The following is a 19,668-nucleotide window of genomic DNA, read 5'->3' as shown; positions in this document are numbered from 1 at the left end:
TGTGTGTGTGATGTATGTGTGTATATAACTTTGAGAGTTTGAGTGTTAAAGTGAATGTGTGTCACTGTGAGAGTTTGTTAGTGTGAGTGAGCCTGTGTGTACATGTGTAACTTTGTGTGTGTGTTAATGTGAGAGGGTGTACGAGTGAGAGTGTGTCAGTGTGCGTGTAAAGTATGTGTGTGTTGTTTTGTGTGTACCCTGAAATGTGTAATACAAAAACTTCTGAATGTGTAAAGGCTCTCTACAAACTAAATCTTCTCGAAATCTTTATTAAGCTGTATACACCTTAACAAGCGCCAACCAAAACAATCACCACAATGTCCCCAAAAAGATTCATATCAATTTGATGAAAACCTTTGCGAACAACACTATAATATTGACACGAAAATAATAATCGCGGTAACAGAGGAGACAACGGAACACACAGAACATACGATGTCAACACCCAGCTTCACAAGGCACTGTTAACATAGCGTGTCAAAATAACCTGAGAAGCCTTCCCATCCATAGACAAGACATATTACATCCTCGTCTTCTATTTCCTCAAACCCTCACAGACAGTGGATGCTTTGTTCATGTATTAGGCTGTTTGAAAAATATGTTTCATGGTCACCTTTCTCAAAAATGAATAGTCACTATTCTCATCATTTTCTATTCACACTTATCACAGCATTTGTGACTGTTGGTTTTGTCAATGGTAGACATATTGTTAAAGCACAAATTCACAAATTTGATCGGATTAGATGTATGTTTCTGATTGTGACTACAGAAAATTCAATACTAGTGTAGCAAACTAACTGTAGATTCACAGCACATGAATTCACGAGGTGAACTTCAGAACTGGTAACATTAGGACACCGGGAAAAAGGAGAGAATCCTGACAAAAAGCCATCCTCTCAAGATCGTCATAATGAGAGTCTTGATGCTAGGAGTACAAACTCAGTCAAATTTGGGGCATTAAGTCAATTAACAGTAGCACTGGCTATCGACATAGATGATTAAGATTGATATCGATTATCGGTAAGTATCAGCTGTAGCTTTGAGCAAAATGCCAAAAATGTCTAAAAGAAATGAATACATGTATAAAGTCCTAAATTTGTATATTGTGTGAGAAAATAAAAATAACAAAAGTTAATGTATGATATTATCAATGACACAATTTTCATACTGATAATTATTGATTTGATCATATTGATTTCATATTGATAATCATTAATATATTTTCCTACAGACAGTAGGATTATCGATCATTTTAGCCAGCCATAATCATCACTTATTGGGCTTGTTATGTACATGTACCTCGTAAGGATGGGAAAGCCGCAATAACTTGTTGCACCTAGTGGCTGCAAGAGTTGTATGCCCCCAGGGAGTTGAGATTGATAATATGATGTGCTTTTGACATTACCATCCAATGATCGAGGGGGAAAAAACAGCGCCTTAAGCATGTACTAGTTGCGTGGATATGTGTGCTATATAAATACCATATAACAATAATAATAATAGCATTACCGACCAGACAGAGAACAAACAGTCAAGGTGAATTGAACATTTTAAATACATCTATGCAAATGTGGATCATCAGTTTCCAAAGGAAATATTGAGATGCTATGCTTTCAATTTATTGCTGCAATTTGTGGTTTGCAAAATACAGATATCTGTTGTGTCATCATAACTAGTCAAATATGAGATTTAGCACAATTACAGTATACAGCAAAGTATACAGTAAGCACATATAGCACTTTTGATTAATCATTTACAACATATACAGAACCGTAACCTAAATTCGTGGATAACCTTGATTCGTGGATCGCAGAAATTATCATGCTACCTGGTAAATTAAGTATCGACTGATGTCACGAAGCAGAACTTTTGATGTACGTAGAATGCCACGCCTCGCTGACAAAAAGGTTCCGAATTTCTGCTTTACACGCAAGTACACTAAATATAATTGTCCAGCATTGAGATAAATAGCCCCATATCACTAATACCACCATTACCAAATTTTATTTTTACAAAATGTCAAGTAAAAAAGATACCGCTAGCTCCAACCTTCTCACTTCTTGTTGTCTGCTTTCCTTGGTGTCAATACTTACTGCAGTGGGATGTCGTACACAGTGGTATAAAGAAACCGACTACGTAATCCAAGAAACAAGGTGACGTCACATTTTGTGGGCACAAAAATGGGTGATGATTGCAAATGGCTTCCGTAAACAAACGTTTCATTCATGGGTGGAATATTTGGCATTTTCAATTTGCTGAATCAATGAATAAAATAATCAGTGCGTATACAAAATGAAATCATGCATTTAAAATATGAATTTCGCTGCACTTCCCTTATATCCACGAATCAAGGTTACGCGAGTGTATTACACTCATCTAATGTTTTTTTAATAATTTTAAGCTAAACAAGACTCCCAATAATAGAAGTAATACCTGCCTCTCAGGATGTATTTTGTCATAAACTGACAAATCCAACAGCTCATTAAAAAGTCCATAAAAACAGCAATTCACATGCCTCTGTAGCTCAATTTAATTTTTGGACACTTAAACACATTTTGGTCAGATCATGATCATGAAGAAATATGATAATATTGTATATATTATATAGTATAGCCTAGCTGATCATATGAAAATACATGGAAAAGCAATGTGAATCTCCAGTTTTATCGGGAATCCTTGTTCAAAGTAGGAAGGGGAATTGAGTGTGTCACAAAAAAATAAATAAATGACAAGTACCTGAAATAAGACAGAAAATTTGAAAATGAAATTTGGTTTAAGTAATTGTCCTTTTGAATGATTTGAACATTTGTAAACTTGTAGAAGTCTATTACCTGTTTTCACTCACAATCTTTCCATGAACTTACAATGAATATGCAAAATTCTGTTAACAACAATTTTCACTAAATCACCAAATGGAAAAAATGAAAAAAAATGAAAAATTTACAAACCATTTTTCAAACATTTTGAGAGGTTGACTTTTGTGTAATTGCTCACTGACAGTTCATGTCTGTGTGTGCAGACAAGTATTCAAATTCACTTCAATAACCATACATTCGCAATGGACAGGATAGAAATACTTTTTTTCTAAGTGTGCCTTAGGGCACCAGACAAATATTTTAGGTGTGCCTTTCAGAAATTGAGTATGCCCACATGTTTTTAGAATAAATGACAATGATGATGATCATTTGAAATTTATTGTTAAATAAAGAAATGGGTTAATGAGCATTCAAATATGTATGGTTTTATTCAATTTGGAAGAAAATAATTGTTTTGGGGATTAAATGAAAAATTAGGCGTGTCGAAAGGGCACCGAGATCATTTTTTAGCGGTGCCATTTCAATATTTACCGTGCCATGGCACGCTAATATATGGGGTATTTTGAACCATGATGGATATATGTTAATTGGGAAATTGCCTTCCAAAAATACAATGGGTGCAAATCTATGAAGTTCATGAAAGCTAGACATAATGTATGCAGAATTATGAGTAGGAATGGTTGCAGAGCTATTTGCACAATTTACAATCAGGCCATTCGACCACAGAATAAACAGGAGGTGAGGTGAGGTGAAATTGGGTTTAACGTTGTACTTGAGAATATTTCGTTCATATGACGACGTGCATGCGTGTGTATGTGTATGTGCGGCTGCTTGTACTAGCCCAGACTGAAGTTGGTTTTATAGTGCTAGCCCACTGAGATACCATGCCGCAGTGAAACATGAATACCCCATTCAGACACATTATGCTGACTCTGAGCCGACCAGTCCTTGTTGTACCCATTAATGCCGAGCGCCAGGCAGGGACCAACAAGTACCATATTTTAAGAGTCTTTTGGTATGACGCGGTCGGGGATCGAACCCGCGACCTTCCGCTCTCCGGGCGGACGCTCTAACCACTACACCACGGAGGCGGTCAGAATAAACAGGAACCTGAGGTTGGTGATGTCATGTGACTGCATGGTAGCCATGGCAACAATGATCACAATGGTCAAGAAAGCATTGTCAAGTGATATCAGTGTAGTGGTATCTCCAACGAGATGTTACTAAATCTCACCCTAGCATATCTCTATATCTCTTGGACTCGCATTTCGGTACACCTGTACTAAGCCCTGGATTCATTCACGTGGTTCTCGCAGTCTCATATTACCCCGCCCTTGATTTCCATTTGCCAATTTGATTGGCTACACTACTGCCTACTGGCTTTAAAGTACCAAACAGAAGTAAGTTACAAACCAGCATCAATGTTGGGTTGACGACATCAACATGGTGACCAATCGTACTGATAAGGATTATGTTTACGAAAACAGACAAAAGACTAGATGACATGCCAAAAACTTCTGAAAAATCTTTTTGACGCAAAGGATGTGTTCATGCCATGAAAACCTGGCTCTGACTTCAAGGTAATAAGAGTTACCTCCCTTACCCTTATGCCAACGTTTGATTGGTTGGTAAAATCTTAAGTGACAATAAAAATCAAGGGCAGGTAATTTGAAACTTGAAGAACCACATGAATGGATCCATGGGCTAGTGTAGGCTTACTGAAATGCTAGTTCTGGAGATATAGACGACCCAGCAAGATGAACTATGGAAGGCAGCAGCCAAATTTTGAGACAGAAGACACAGGACATAAGGCTTGATCTGAATGCTTGTGTAGATTGAAACACTGCTTGTGAAAATGTCAGAAATTATCCAAAATATGAACACATGAATGGCACTGCGATGTTTTAAGGGCATTTGACAAAGAAGAAAACTAGTTGACATCAGGTTGACAACACTATACTTGATGAAAGATCCATGGGTAGATAACTCTGTGATTACTTCTTGTTAAAAAACTGGGATTCTGTCTCTTCTCTTCAAGGACAGGTCATCGTCCAGCAGCATCAGGATCTGAAAAACAAGGACAGTGCTTTACTGAAGAGCCCTCTAGGCTAGACGACAATGACAACAATAATGATGATGACAATGACGATGATGATGACGACGACGACGATGATGATGATGATGATGATGATGATGATGATGATGATGATGATGACGACGATGATGATGATGATGATGATAATGACGACGACGATGATGATGATGATGATGATGATGATGATGATGATGATGATGATGGAACACTTCTATTTGATGACTGGCTAGTGCCATACATTTTTTATGAAGTGAGTGAGGTGGGAATTTACGCAAGACCAAACTCCCCACAGACGGGAAGTAAAATAGGCCCCTATCCCCACAGGTGGAAGTCAAATAAAATCAAAATTCCCCCAATTGAGAAATAAAATAAAAAAAACAAATCCCCACAGGTGGGAAATCAAATATGACTAAACTCCCCACAGGTGGGATATCAAAAAAGACTAAACTCCCCACAGGTTGGATATCAAAAATGACCTTCTCTATGCAAGGGTATATCTGCAATGGTAAAATCTTGTAGATCCTTGTAAATACGGTGGATATTATCTGCATCACTCACCAGGAATGAAAGAAAGAGGCTGACAGCGGACATGAAGTGCCAGACATCATGGGCGTCGTAGAACTCCAGCAGGATGCAGGGACGGTTACCCTCTCTCGAACCTGCCGGTGTTTTCTGAAAATCATAGAAACATGATCTATAATATAATGCAGAAAGATAACTACTGATATAAGATTACTTGTTTGTTGTCTAAAGCGGCACTCAGCAATATTCAAGCTACATATCTGTCTCTACCAAGTCTGGACCCACACAGAGTTCCTCAAAGTGATCTTCAAAGTCTATGTAACAATATTGGAATTATGATGACGTTACAGGTGAGCAGTTCCAGATGCTACCATGTTAACCAGCCGAAACGGCCGGCTGATGACATTTCTCTGCTGTACCTGCACTCCATATCGGTGAGTGCAGACACAAAAACGTGTGCTCACCTTTTGGTTTACTTTTTGTGTTGACAATGTCGATAAACATCATGTGTTGGCCAATTTCCGGGTGTTATTGAGAATTTGAAACACAGGAATATTTCATTTGAAACCTTAGGCTAATGTCATCGGTTCCAAATGAATTCCCATGCTTCAAATACTCAATAACATCTGCAAATTGGCCAACACATGATGTTTGTTTCCTAAATGACACCTATTCAACTGTTTCAGCATGTCCGCCTGATTCATTGAGTTGATTCTTCTTATCAGCACAGGATGCAGTTGACCAATTATAACCTGGCATCACCAGATATTGGACCCCACACAGTAACCAGCAATGTATTGCTGGGAACCTACTCTAACCTCAAAGGGTGCCCAGCAATAGAGAGCTGTGGACCGACACAAACTGCAGAACCCAACAAAATCTATTCTGAGCCAAGTCCTCACAGAGCGACTTGCAACAGAGTACTTGAGGCCTATACTAACTTCAGGAACCAACAGGGTGACAAGCAATAGAGAGCTGTGGACCTACACAAACTGCAGAACCCCACAAAATCTATTCTGAGCCAAGTCCTCACAGAGCGACTTGAGGCCTATACTAACATTAGAACCCAACAGGCCCTGATTTCTCGTAACAAACTGAGTTTGACAAGTTGAAACAGCTGAATTTGTGATTCAACTGCATTTTTAAATTAAAAAAGGGAAAACAACTTATGTAATCTATCCACCAAACTCAAACTGTTTACTATGTTTGAGTTTAATATCGATTCAGTCCATTCTGGGAAATGCACTTTGCTGTGTTTTCTCAAATTTGAGTTAAAAAGTCTAACTTAAGTCAAAACTCAGACTTTAGTTTGTTTAGAGAAATCGGGGCCTGAATGACAAGCAATAGTGAGCTTAAGACAACGCAGAATCTGGTGATGGGGACACATTGTAAGCCACATCCCTGCAGGCTAAGTTAGAACATACTTACATGCCAGGATGTGAGGTGGGAGAAGAAGAAGAAGAACGCTGACCCCCACGTCACCATGGACAGCAGGATTATGAAGATGGCCACCCACTTGATCTTCTCTCCACTCAGAAGCTGAACAAACACAGAATCAAGCCATTCACTTAGACACTGTCTTCCTCTGAAGATGGTACAATTACTTTTGTGTATTACTTTGATTCGTTTGAGAATCAATGAAATGATAAACAGATAACTTTGAATACTAGTATGTTTACATATCGAAAACAACAAATATTACAAGTTTCAAACGTGGGTACAATATGTGAAGCCCATTTCTGGTGTCCCTTGCAGTGATATCAGGGGCAGATACAGCGTTTTGAGAAAGGCTGGGGTGGGGGTGGGGGTAGGGGTGGTGCACACTTCATTTTCACAGAGTTTCAATGGACATTTAATAAACTTTCAGGATAAAAGGGGGATGCGCACCCCTGCATCCCCCTCTGGATCGGCCTATGAATATTGCTAAAACTATACTCACTCTCTCAGATATTACAAAAAATGTTTACTGTATTTATCACAGTCTTACAATGCTTGAACAAACTATGTGATACATGAAACATGGCTAATGGGCTTCAAGGTCGTGTTCAGGATAATAGCAATATATAGTGGTGAGCATGCAGATCTCAATGAGTTTGATTCTACAAGTTTTTGGTTTTAGCTCAGTGAGATACCATGTTACAGATCTTCTGAAGATCAAGGGACCGCCTCCGTGGTGTAGTGGTTAGAGCGTCCACCCGGAGAGCGGAAGGTCGCGGGTTCAATCCCCGACCGCGTCATACCAAAAGACGTTAAAATATGGTACTTGTTGGTCCCTGCCTGGCGCTCGGCATTAATGGGTACAACAAGGACTGGTCAGCTCGGAGTCAGTATAATGTGTCTGAATGGGGTATTCATGTTTCACTGCGGCATGGTATCTCAGTGGGCTAGCATTATAAAACCAGCTTCAGTCTGGGCTAGTACAAGCAGCCGCATATACATACACATGCATGCACGTCGTCATATGAGTGAAATATTCTCAAGCACGACGTTAAACCCAATTTCTACTCACCTCTGAAGATCAAGTGACAGACCTTCCTGACTCAGGCAGACAATTTATCCACAGGAGTACTGAGGTGATAGTTTCCGATTCTGTTCGCTCCCTGAGATACCATGGTTCAGTTCAACATAGATGCATTGATCCGACACAATATTCTGACTGAGTTTTATCCCATAATGCAAAGCACGAGGAAGCATAACAACAGGGAAATTCTTTTTACATTCATCTAGGCAACAAGGTCAGTGAGTTAGTTTAGTTTTACGCCGCTTTTAGCAATATTCCAGCAATATCACGGCGGGGGACACCAGAATGGGTTTCACACATTGTACCCTGGTGGGAAATTGACCCTGGGTCTTTGTCGTGACGAGCGAACGCTTTAACCACTAGACTACCCCATGAGTCCCTAGACGACAGAAGTGATCCTACCTTCATGAGGATGTAGAAGAGGCAGTACAGGAGGAGGTTGCCTATGAAGATGGCGAGAAGGTAGCTGGCGAAGTCGGCCGGCTGCTGGATAGCTCCGTAGATTGCACTGAAACAAAGATCAAGTCTTCCAGTGTCAGTGAGTGAGTATTGTATTACATCGCTTTAAAATTATTACAGCAATATCACGGCGGGGGACACCAGAAATGGGCTTCACTCATTGTACCCATGTGGGGAATCGAACCTGAATCTTCAGCGTGACAAGCAAACGCGTTAACCACTAGGCTACCACACCACCCTTTAAGTCTTCCACAGTTCCAAATATTGAAGTGTGAATGACACAGGTTATAAAGGTTGAAGAGTGACTTGTTATCGCAAGTTCAACTATTTGTGTACCCATTTTTGTGTATAACCACGTGTTGATCTAAATGTCTGCGTGTTCAACCATTGTGCATCAATGTGTCCTTGTATGTTTAACTGTGAGGTCACACATAAAAATGCAATATCTCTGATACAGTAAAAGCCCTCTAAACCGGCAGCCCTCCAATCTGGCATGCTCTCAATATCGGCACTAGGATTTCGTCCCGGCAGAAGCTAGTTAATTTATGATCATTTACGCCTTCTTATCCGGAGTCAGTCTATTCTGTACACGGCACAACAAAGACCGCCAAATGACTGTTTGTACAGTAATTAATGCTCTCTAAACCGGCATCCGGTATCCCGGCTCTGTGGCTGATTGGCTGAACGTGTATTAACAACACTGTGGATTACCATCGGCATTAAGCTCCCGCCTCGCGACTTTGATTGATGGATATGCGCCCAGAGAAGATGTTTTTAACTGCGATGAGACTGGTTTGTTTTTCCGTGCTGTACCGGATGTTATCTTTATTGATGAATCAAGAATATGATGACTATCAACACGTTGTTCCGTCGTATTTTACGGCACTCGGAAGATCATTCTCAGGTTGAAAAGGGAAAAGTTTAGACGGCTTCCACCGTATCTTAATCCTTGAAATGATCCAACTCTTGACCTTTAGTTCAAAGATGACAAAACTGTCTAAATTGACTAGAATGGACATTTGTCTACACTGACTGACTGACTGAGTTTGGTTTTACGCCGCTTTTAGCAATATTCCAGCAACATCACGGTGGGGAACACCAGAAATGGGCTTCCCCCATTGTACCCATGTGGGGATTCGAACCTGGGTTTTCGGTGTGACAAGCCAACGCTTGAACCACTAGGCTACCCCACCGCCCCTTGTCTTCATGAACAGAAGGAAACAGCTGTACTTGTGTTTTTATTGGGTCAGCTCACCCAAATACACCAGAACGTGGATTAGTAAATCTCATGCTTTTAATGGTCAGTGGCTGAAAAAATGCATTGAATAGCTCAACATTTGTCGTAACACATGTTATTACCGAGGGACAAAGTCGTCCATGGAGTGAGTGAGTATGGTTTTATGCCTCTTTTAACAATGTTCCAGCAATATCAAGGCAGGGAACATCAGAATTGAGCTTCACACATTGTGTCCATGCGGGGAGTGAGTGAGTTAAGTTTTACGCCACTTTTAACTATATTCCAGCTATATCACGGCGAGGGACACCAGAAATGGGCTTCACACATTGTACCCATGTGGGGAATCGAACCCGGGTCTTTGGCGTGACGACCGAACGCTATAACCAATAGGCTACCCCACGGCCCCGCCCATGTGGGGAATCGAACCCAGATCTTCAGCATGACGAGCAAACACTTTGACCACTAGGCTACCCCACCACCCCCGCCCATGTGAGGAATCAAACCCGGGTCTTCGGTGTGACGACCGAGCGCTATAACCAATAGGCTACCCGACCGCCCCGCCCATGTGGGGAATCGAACCCAGATCTTCAGCGTGGCGAGCAAACACTTTGACCACTAGGCTACCCCACCACCCGCCCATGTGGGGAATCGAACCGGATGTTCAGCGTGGCGAGCAAACACTTTGACCACTAGGCTACCCACCACCCCGCCCATGTGGGGAATCGAACCCGGATCTTCAGCGTGACGAGCAAACACTTTGACCACTAGGCTACCCCACCACCCCCGCCTATGTGGGGAATCGAACCCAGATCTTCAGCGTGACGAGCAAACACTTTGACCACTAGGCTACCCCACCATCCCCGCCCATGTGGGGAATCGAACCCGGATGTTCAGCGTGACGAGCAAACACTTTGATCACTAGGCTACCCCACTGCTGTCTTCCATGGAACTCTAGTCAGGAGATATTATTTCCATAGGGAAGAAAGTAACTCTGTTAACATTTAGTTAGTGTGGGATTTTCCCTTGGGTATTAGCCTATTATGGTTTCAGATTTGCCGTGTTAAATGTCCCCAGGGCTCCAGATAATTTTTCAACATCAGGAGTACATACTCCTTATTTTTTCAAAGCAGGAGTACTGGAAAAACATAAGAGTACATTCAGAGTACGGAATGGAATTTAATGGCGGATCAGTAACCTTGTGTTTCGTTTCATATACGCACCACAACATTGCTAATCTTGTGTAAACAGGTCAATAAACAATAAAACAGTACTTTTTCAGATAAATACATCTGTAAATGATTCTAAGACCGTACACCATTGTAGTGGTGCGTATCTGCTACGTTTTCTAAATTATTTCCTACCGTATCGTGCATATTTTTTATCCGTACATACGCCGATACGGCCCTTATCTGGAGCCCTGTGTCCCAAATCATCATTTTGACTTTTCATTCATTTAATTAATGGGGAATAAGAACTGCCTCTTTCCCCACAACATTTAAATAATCACCAAAACTTACAATGCCCAGTTGATTGCGTTGCCAACCAGCAGGAGGAAGAAACGGTCCTGGAAGGAAGAAACAAATTCCACGTCACGAAGCTTTTCGGTAAAAGTCATTTAGAAGTCTGTAAGAGTGATTGAGTGAGTCTAGTTTTACGCCGCCCTCAGCAATATTCCAGCCATATGGCTGCGGTCTGTAAATAATCGAGTCTGGACCAGACAATCCAGTGATAAACAGCATGAGCATAGATGTACGCAATTGGGATACGATGACACGTGCCAACTACGTCAGTGAACCTGACCACCCGATCCTGTTAGTTGCCTTTTACAACAAGCATGGATTACTGAAGATCAATTCTAACCCGGATCATCACGGGTCAGTCTGTAAGAGAGACAGCAGTTTACATCACAGATAGAAATACAGCCATTATCTTCTATTGCAGCTGCTTACAAAGGTGAATACAAATGTTTCCTTTTAAGTAATGGCAATTCTTTGGAACTGACCTCCTTATATTCTTGAAGGGGTGCACCCAATGAATTTTATTACCAGTGGCTTATATTTTTGGTCAAAGCTTCAATATAAAGTTGTTTGCTTAGAAACATAGAGCTAAATATATTGAAAATTACAGTTTTAAAAGAATGTGATGTGTCACCATGAATCTCTTGGCTCCCATACTTCCTGAAACTTTAATGTGTAGATCCATCTTGCCTGTATATTTAACTACGTGTTTCACATTCAGATTAGCAGTGTTAACTGTCCACGTTCCGATGTAACTGTAGGTAACTGACTGACTGAGTTTGGTTTTTTACACCGCCGTTAGTAATATTCCAGCAACATCACGGCAGGGTGTACTGGTGAACTAGATTGTCAGTGGATACTCACCCTGTACGTCGGCCGGGCACATTTCAAGCAGTCAGTCACGAACACGTACCACAGCCGCTTGAATATGTACCGATCTGAAATCAGTTAAATTTTACATGATTACCTATAACAACGTCTTCAGAAAACTGATAATAACTCTTTGCGGAGTTACAGAACATTTGTCTCAAGCGGATTAATTTGGAAGGGACAGACAATTTTGTTAATCTCCGTTGTGGGTATAACAAATATTAGCTTCTGTATTTGAGATAGAGAAATCAACTCAGGAAAGTTGTCACATAAACCTGTGATGTCATGAACCATGGAGGACGTCACTTTCAAATATTTGCAACAATGTAAACAGTGGAGTGAGTGAGTTGGGTTTTAGGCCCCTTTCAGCAATATTCCAGCAATATCACGGAGGTAGACACCAGAAATGGGCTTCACAGATTGCACCCATATGAAATTCAAACCCGGATCTTCGTCCTGGCGAGTGAACTCTTTAACCACAAGACTACTGAGTGAGTGAGTGAGTTTAGTTTTATGCCGCACTCAGCAATATTCCAGCTATATGGCGGCAGTCTGTAAAGAATCGAGTCTGGACCAGACAGTCCAGTGATCAATAGCATTTGCATCGATCTGCTCAATTGGGAACTGATGACGTGTCAACCAAGTCAGCGAGCCTGAGCACCCGATCCAGTTAGTCGCCTCTTACGACAAGCATAGTTGCCTTTTGTGGCAAGCAGGGGTTGCTGAAGACCTATTCTACCCCGGATCTTCACGGGTCATAAGACTACTAAACAGTGGAATAACTGTTATAATGCTCAGTGAGAAAAACTGAAAATAATTGTGTGACGAGGTCAGATCATGTGATGAGGTCAGATCATGTGCAATGAGGTCAGATCATGTGATGAGTTCAGATCATGTGATGAGGTCAGATCATGTGATGAGGTCAGATCATGTGCAATGTCAGATCCTGTGTGATGAGGTCAAATCCTGTGTGATGAGGTCAGATCATGTGATGAGGTCAGATCATGTGCAATGTCAGATCATGTGTGATGAGGTTAGATCATGCAATGAGGTCAGATCATGTGACATGGTCAGATCATGTGTTATGAGGTCAGATCATGTGACAAGGTCAGATCATGTGTGACGAGGTCATATCATATGAGGTCAGATAATATGTGATGAGGTCAGATCCTGTGACATGGTCAGATCATGTGTGACGAGGTCAGATCATATGATGAGGTCAGATAATATGTGATGAGGTCAGATCCTGTGTGATGAGGTCAGATCATGTGACAAGGTAAGATCATGTGTGACGAGGTCAGATCATGTGTGACGAGGTCAGATCATGTGATGAGGTCAGATCATGGGACAAGGTCAGATCCTGTGTGATGAGGTCAGATCATGGGATGAGGTCAGATCATGTGACATGGTCAGATCCTGTGTGATGAGGTCAGATCATGTGATGAGGTCAGATCATGTGAGAGGTCAGATCATGTGACAAGGTCAAATCATGTGGGACGAGGTCAGATCATGCGTGATGAGGTCAGATAATATGATGAGGTCAGATCACACGTGACAAGTTCAGATCCTGTTTAACAAAGGAAACCCCCAGCCTGGCCTACTCACCGATCTGCCACCTGCCCATGTAGTAGATCTGTGCACTGAGAAGTAGACTGACAAACATATGGACGATGGCGTAGATGATCCAAAACAGGCCAGTGGCATAAACCTGAGAGTAAAACCACCAACTGCATATACCTGAACATTCCACTTGAATATAACCTGGCAAAATGGCATCGTCTTTGATTACCTTATACCTGATATGGAACATCTTAATTTATTTTTTGACTTTCATCGATTTTTACAAAAAATGCTATACTTTTACAAGTGTTTCATTACATGAGTGGAGTGAACCTTAAGTGTAACTCATACCGACAACAAGCATGGATTGCTAAAGTATCAATTCTAACACGGATCATCACGGATAGGGATGGAAGAACAATGGTAAATAATAAGGAATCTTACCACTCCGATGACGGCCATGAAGATGACCAGCGCCATACAGAGGTAGGCCTGGTATGCCTTGGCATTGATGTCGGGATGCCGAGACTGGTAGATCTTCAGCATACACAAACACGCTATGATGTACATGAAGGAAGTGTCTGGAACCATCAAGTCATATTTCACAGGTCAGAGAGCTTCGCTAACCATTCACATGATTTCTTTGCTGACTGAAATGCTGGATTAAAAAACATGTTAATGGTGACATAGAGTGCAGGGTTTTCTAACCATTCACATAATTTCTTGCCATTCACAGGTACATGAGGGACTTGTCTGAAACCAAGAAGTTATGCATATTTCACTGGTCAGAGTGCTTCACTGACCGAAAATTTAGATGGTTAAAAGGCATGTAAAAGGTGAAACCTCAGGTTTCGTAACCACTGACATGTTTTCTTGCCATTCACATATTTTCATGCCATTCATGTTTTCTAACATTCACATGTTTTCATGCCATCAACATGTTTTCATGCCATTTACATGGTACTATTCACAAGGGTATTGAGTGGTATTAAGTTTTCTTGTCAGTTCAGTTTGATTTTTTCAATACAGTTTCACATCAGTGAGGAGACATTTTTCAAAACATTTCTGCAGGTTTGTGTGAATTCTAATCAGTGTCTGTTCAACTGACACCCCAAATTCATGTTGCTTAAACTCAAAACAGCGATGTCTGCAACAGATTTCAAATTAACAGAATACTTTATTTTTCTTGTTGGACTGCTTAAATTTCAAAGGGCACATTAAAAGTGGCACAAGATGGCTGTGGCAGACATGATCACACATCCGTCACTATCCCTCCGGTCTATCCTCACCAAACTGGAAGTTGGAGTAGTTGGGGCACACGTGGTAGCAGGCACTCATCACGCCCTCCATCACCAGGGCAACGCCCATTGCGTAGAACAGGCCAAAGTGTTGGGGGATGCCAAACCTCTGTAACAGCAACAAACAAAACACTCAGTGAGTGAAAGTAGTAGTGAGTGAGTGAGTGAGTGACTGAGTGGGTGAGTGAGTGAGTGCCATGAAATTTGTACAAGGACAATTGTGACACCATCAGCCAATGAGTGAGTGAGTGAATGGGTGCCATGAAATTTGTACAAGGACAATTGTGACACCATCAGGTTATAAGTGAGTGAGTGAGTGGGTGCCATGAAATTTTTGCAAGGACAATTGTGACACCATCAGCCATTGAGTGAGTAAGTGAGTGAGTGGGTGCCATGAAATTTGTACAAGGACAATTGTGCCACCATCAGCCAATGAGTAAGTGAGTGAGAGAAATTTGTACAAGGACAATTGTGACACCATCAGCCAATGAGTAAGTGAGTGAGTGAAATTTGTACAAGGACAATTGTTACACCATCAGCCAAATCTTATATCCCAAGGAATGTTCAAACGAAAAGCCCCTACACAAATATAAAATAAACATAAAATGACAAAAAAGAACTTGATCATTATTCCACTTCTCACTACAACAAAGTATCAGTCTGTCAGTACTTCATACCTGCTCCACATCTCCGTGCTCTCTGACCAGCTTTTTGTGTAAAGAATCTCTGAAAAAAAACAAGATGGATGACTTACTCTCTGAAGAGGATGGAACATAACCTTGAATTTAAATTATATCACTTCCATGATAGCATACGTGTATTAGGCCACATGTGCTGGTCTGGTTTTGTGACAGCTTAATCAGTCTAAAAACCTGCTGGTGAAATTTATAAAGGTGTGAAAGACCCAAAGAAATGTCAGTCTAAGTAAACTTAGGCTCCGCATTATTCGTTGCACTGCTATACTGATTCTAACAAACCCTAGTAGAAGGTTGCGTCAGCTAACCTTTGAGCGACCTATAACCATCCAATCAAACGCCGAACGGAGATATTCAATCAGACAACGGCTACTATTTAGGTTTTGGCGGGAATTACAAAATGGTTTGGGGGTTTTCTCTTCGCCGGTCGCTGACACTGATCTCTCAAAAAACGAAAATCTGCATAAAGCACAGATATTTGACCTGCAGTATTATATACGCTTTGGGCTTTCTGATGACATGGTTACTATTACCTTACATTTTTGCAAGATGACATCCTGGAATATTGAAAAAAATACTATTTTCAGCAACTGTTTACTTACTGTTGAGAATAATTGCGTCCTCCATGTGTAGCACTCGGAAGCGATCGTGTGGAAAATAGCATTCAGAATCGTTTAAGTTTTCGAGGTAAAGGTTCAAACGGTATGTGCAAATCTTAACTTTGGCGATTTGGTAAGCTGTGTTCTGATTGGTCAATTCAAAAGGTTAGCTGACGCGATCTTCTACAAGGGTTTGTTAGACTCAGTATAGTAGTGTAACGAATAATACTGAGCCTAAGTTTACTTAGACTGACAGTTCAATAGTCCTGGCTCCCAGAGATACCATCCTGCAGTTTCACTTGAATACCCATTCAAATACAGTCCAATCAAAACTGGCCAGTCTCGGCTATATTTCATCATGCTGAGCACCAGGCAGAGCAACAACAAGTACCATTCTTGTGTGGTAAGCAACAACCATATATTTTAGTGGGAATTTTGTGGCTAGCAGATGCTGGTGACAGGGCAGGACTAGCTATCCCTGTTTGTGAACACCTGGGGATCTCCTCACAGGTTTCAACTTTCTCAGGTATCTTGTGCCTAATGGAATCTGCTTGGTTGCTAATCAAACCATTTACCCTTTTCAGTGATGCATACAGTACTGTACATGTATTATATATCGCGCAGGTTTTATTTTCCAGCTTTTCGCACAAAATATTTTACAGCGAAAATTTATACACAGCGAATAAACCTTTCATTCATTCACTCTACCCAGGCTCGCCTCTGAGTTGTTACCATAACACATCAAGTTTGAAGACAGAAATCTACGGGAATCTTAAAATGACGACTGATAGTAGCATAAAGAATCGTACTTAACTGTCGCTGTAATGGATTTCCCAAATCATGTCACAAAAATAAATAATGAGCTATTATTTGTGAAAGCAGCAATGTGTGTACAGTATGTTTACAGTATTTTTGTCTGACACCTGTTCTAGACGCCCTGTCCACTGCAGCATGGATGTGAAGGAGTAACTGAAATGTGAGTTTCTCGCACAGGCAAATACTGCCTAGTGGTGGTGTGTGGTCTTGTACAAATAACTCAGGTCACAAATCAGGTGAAGTAAGGCAACATTGGCCTAGGAGAGTCCTTGGATGGGTGATCATGTTTGGCAGCTTGACAGAGTTTCTTGGACTTCAGTCCTGTCCCACAACGAAAAGCACACATGTGGTCTGAGCATAGACAAGTGAGTTTGTTCAAAATTGCCTCTATTCACCCAGCAGTGAATGGGTACCCGGTGGAATATGTCCATCTTGCTTAGAGCTTGTCCCAATTATTACCCGGTATTTTAATTATTATTAAAGCAGATACTGTGCACACATTGAAAACTAAACTGCGAGAGTGAGTGAATGGTCTTATGGGAACAAAACAACTGATGTTACCGATGCCAGACAAGCAGGATAAAGAGTATCCCAAGGAGGACGTAGCCGATGTTGCTGAACACGCTGTTGAAGCAGCTGAGGACACCTAGGGGATGGGCGCAGTCAAAGTTGTAGTAGCACAAATCTTCATTCCCAGTTGCAACTAGAACCTGACAACAAATCCAGAGTAAACCAGTGACTGATATCATGAGCAAACAATCACACTTTCAATTTCATGCAATAAACCAAGTGGCACAGCCTGACCTCTTATGTCCAGCATAAGTCCCTCAAGATTTTATCATCATCATCATCATCATCATCATCAACTCATAACTCATATAGTGCAAGAATCCAGTCAGTATAACTGCTCAACAGATGTTACTTTCCTCAGAGATTGTAATTTTAATTTTTATCACAAAATAGATATAAACACTATATAATATATAAATTCACTATAATACAGTTACAATAAACATTAAGTGGTTACTTATAATAGATTGCTGTGACTGTGGTTCGTTATATGCATTTTGACTCAAATATATAGCAAATGGTCAGGACTGTCTATCAAGGCTGTCTATCATATTCATCATTATTACCCACGTGGTCAACGTATTGGTAGTTGCATACTAATCTCGTACGACACACGAGTGTCGTATAGCGTTGACCTGTGTCGTAACGACTTGACCTGAGATTCTAACGATTGGATTGGATAACCGATGACCTCTCAGTTAGGTCACATTCTGACGGAACTATTTTTTCATTCATAACAAACACATGAATTCATTCATTCTACAACTTAAATGCATTGTGGGGAATGTAAACATTGCGAACGTTGCCGTGTCGCTGTTTAATTGTGAGTCGAACTGAGACATTATAACCATCAAAAAACATAAACGCAATGTTTCCACCAGTGATGTTAGCCGAATGAAGCAACTGGAAACCAAGAAACGAGGTGCTACGGAGTAGTTTACTGTAGGAGGCTGTACAAGGCAATGACAACTGACATGCACAGTGACGTCGGTTACCAATTGCTAGGCAGTGACGTCATTACAGTGACACGTCATGCAAATATTGCACTACATACAGTGAGCGAAAGCTCGGTCAGATAGCATAGGAAGGTCACAAGTTGCGTATAATTCGTATGTAATGAGACCTCGTGTAGTATTCTCTATGTCCGTTATAAGCATGTTTGTCATGAATGTAGTTCACAATGTGTCAAGGACAATTTTACATCCACAAAAATCCATTTTTCATGACTGCTGACTAAATATGACTTCGTTTGCATGTAGCATACTACGCTGTTGAGTCTTGAACACCCCATAATTGAACTCCCCCAATCACCAGGCCGAGGTTGGCAGATTCATTTGCCAGTATGGTGCTGGCAAAATGAAATGGGCTGGGAGGATTGACCGATGCATTGATACATCACGATACATTTAGTTTGAAACAGCTATTATATTGTCAAATGGTGTATCGATACAAAACGATACACAACTTTTTTTCAAAACAGTATTGTCTTAAACATGTTAAAGTACTTATTTAGAAAAAACGCAAATATGATAGAGTAACTTGTTTGTTTATTACAATAGTGCTATTGTTATACACAAATACCTTAAAATAAATCATTTTAAATCTTAATACTGTGTCATTCTTTCAAGGTGTATGCATTGTGATATGTGTATCGTATCGTATCGTGACATAGTGTATCGTCCCAGCCCTAATGATAAATCCAATGAATTTTCAGTTTCAAGTTTTGAACACGTAAATTTCATCATGACTAACATGAGTTTATGAATGTGAAAATTTACTGGTTTTAATAAATAAATGGCCGTGACTGATAACCTTGGGGTCATGTAGCCCACTCTTACCTTCTGGTAGGTGATGACAAGTTGAGCTACTGGCAGTCCATAGAAGATGGCAATTGTGAACAGATTCCTGGAAACAGCAGAGAAAAACTTAGGCAAGCACCAATGGCAGTGTAGGGGAGTGAGAGATTGACACAAAGCTCTGAGAAGACATTTCATAACCAGGGCTCAATTTTAAGAGAGGTTAATCTACTTGCACCAGGTGCAACCTAAGATAAAAACCTAGTTGCGCCAGCCAAATTCCAGTTGCAACGTAGT

At 40.8% G+C, this 19,668-nt stretch overlaps 1 protein-coding gene across 1 annotated transcript in view; it reads right to left on the bottom strand.

Annotated features, from left to right (window-relative positions):
• Positions 1 to 3,817: 3,817 nt before the first annotated feature.
• Positions 3,818 to 19,668, bottom strand: part of LOC124284258 (SID1 transmembrane family member 1-like) — a 40,179-nt gene continuing 24,328 nt past the window's right edge. Inside the window, exons 13-24 of the mRNA XM_046720326.1 lie at positions 19,414 to 19,480; positions 17,567 to 17,715; positions 15,573 to 15,621; positions 14,887 to 15,004; positions 14,042 to 14,178; positions 13,643 to 13,745; positions 12,032 to 12,105; positions 11,168 to 11,214; positions 8,357 to 8,462; positions 6,862 to 6,972; positions 5,470 to 5,583; positions 3,818 to 4,883 (exon numbers count right to left, since the gene is read on the bottom strand). Of these exons, the coding sequence (XP_046576282.1) occupies positions 4,821 to 4,883; positions 5,470 to 5,583; positions 6,862 to 6,972; positions 8,357 to 8,462; positions 11,168 to 11,214; positions 12,032 to 12,105; positions 13,643 to 13,745; positions 14,042 to 14,178; positions 14,887 to 15,004; positions 15,573 to 15,621; positions 17,567 to 17,715; positions 19,414 to 19,480 (1,138 nt within the window). The 3' untranslated portion in view covers positions 3,818 to 4,820. The remainder of the gene's footprint in view (positions 4,884 to 5,469; positions 5,584 to 6,861; positions 6,973 to 8,356; positions 8,463 to 11,167; positions 11,215 to 12,031; positions 12,106 to 13,642; positions 13,746 to 14,041; positions 14,179 to 14,886; positions 15,005 to 15,572; positions 15,622 to 17,566; positions 17,716 to 19,413; positions 19,481 to 19,668) is intronic.

Source organism: Haliotis rubra, unplaced genomic scaffold (genome assembly GCF_003918875.1).
Source record: "Haliotis rubra isolate DU_JTF1 unplaced genomic scaffold, ASM391887v1 Scf332, whole genome shotgun sequence".
Lineage (NCBI taxonomy): Eukaryota > Metazoa > Mollusca > Gastropoda > Lepetellida > Haliotidae > Haliotis > Haliotis rubra.
The sequence above is the reverse complement of the archived record's forward strand: the minus strand, read 5'-3'. Positions and strand labels throughout refer to the sequence as shown.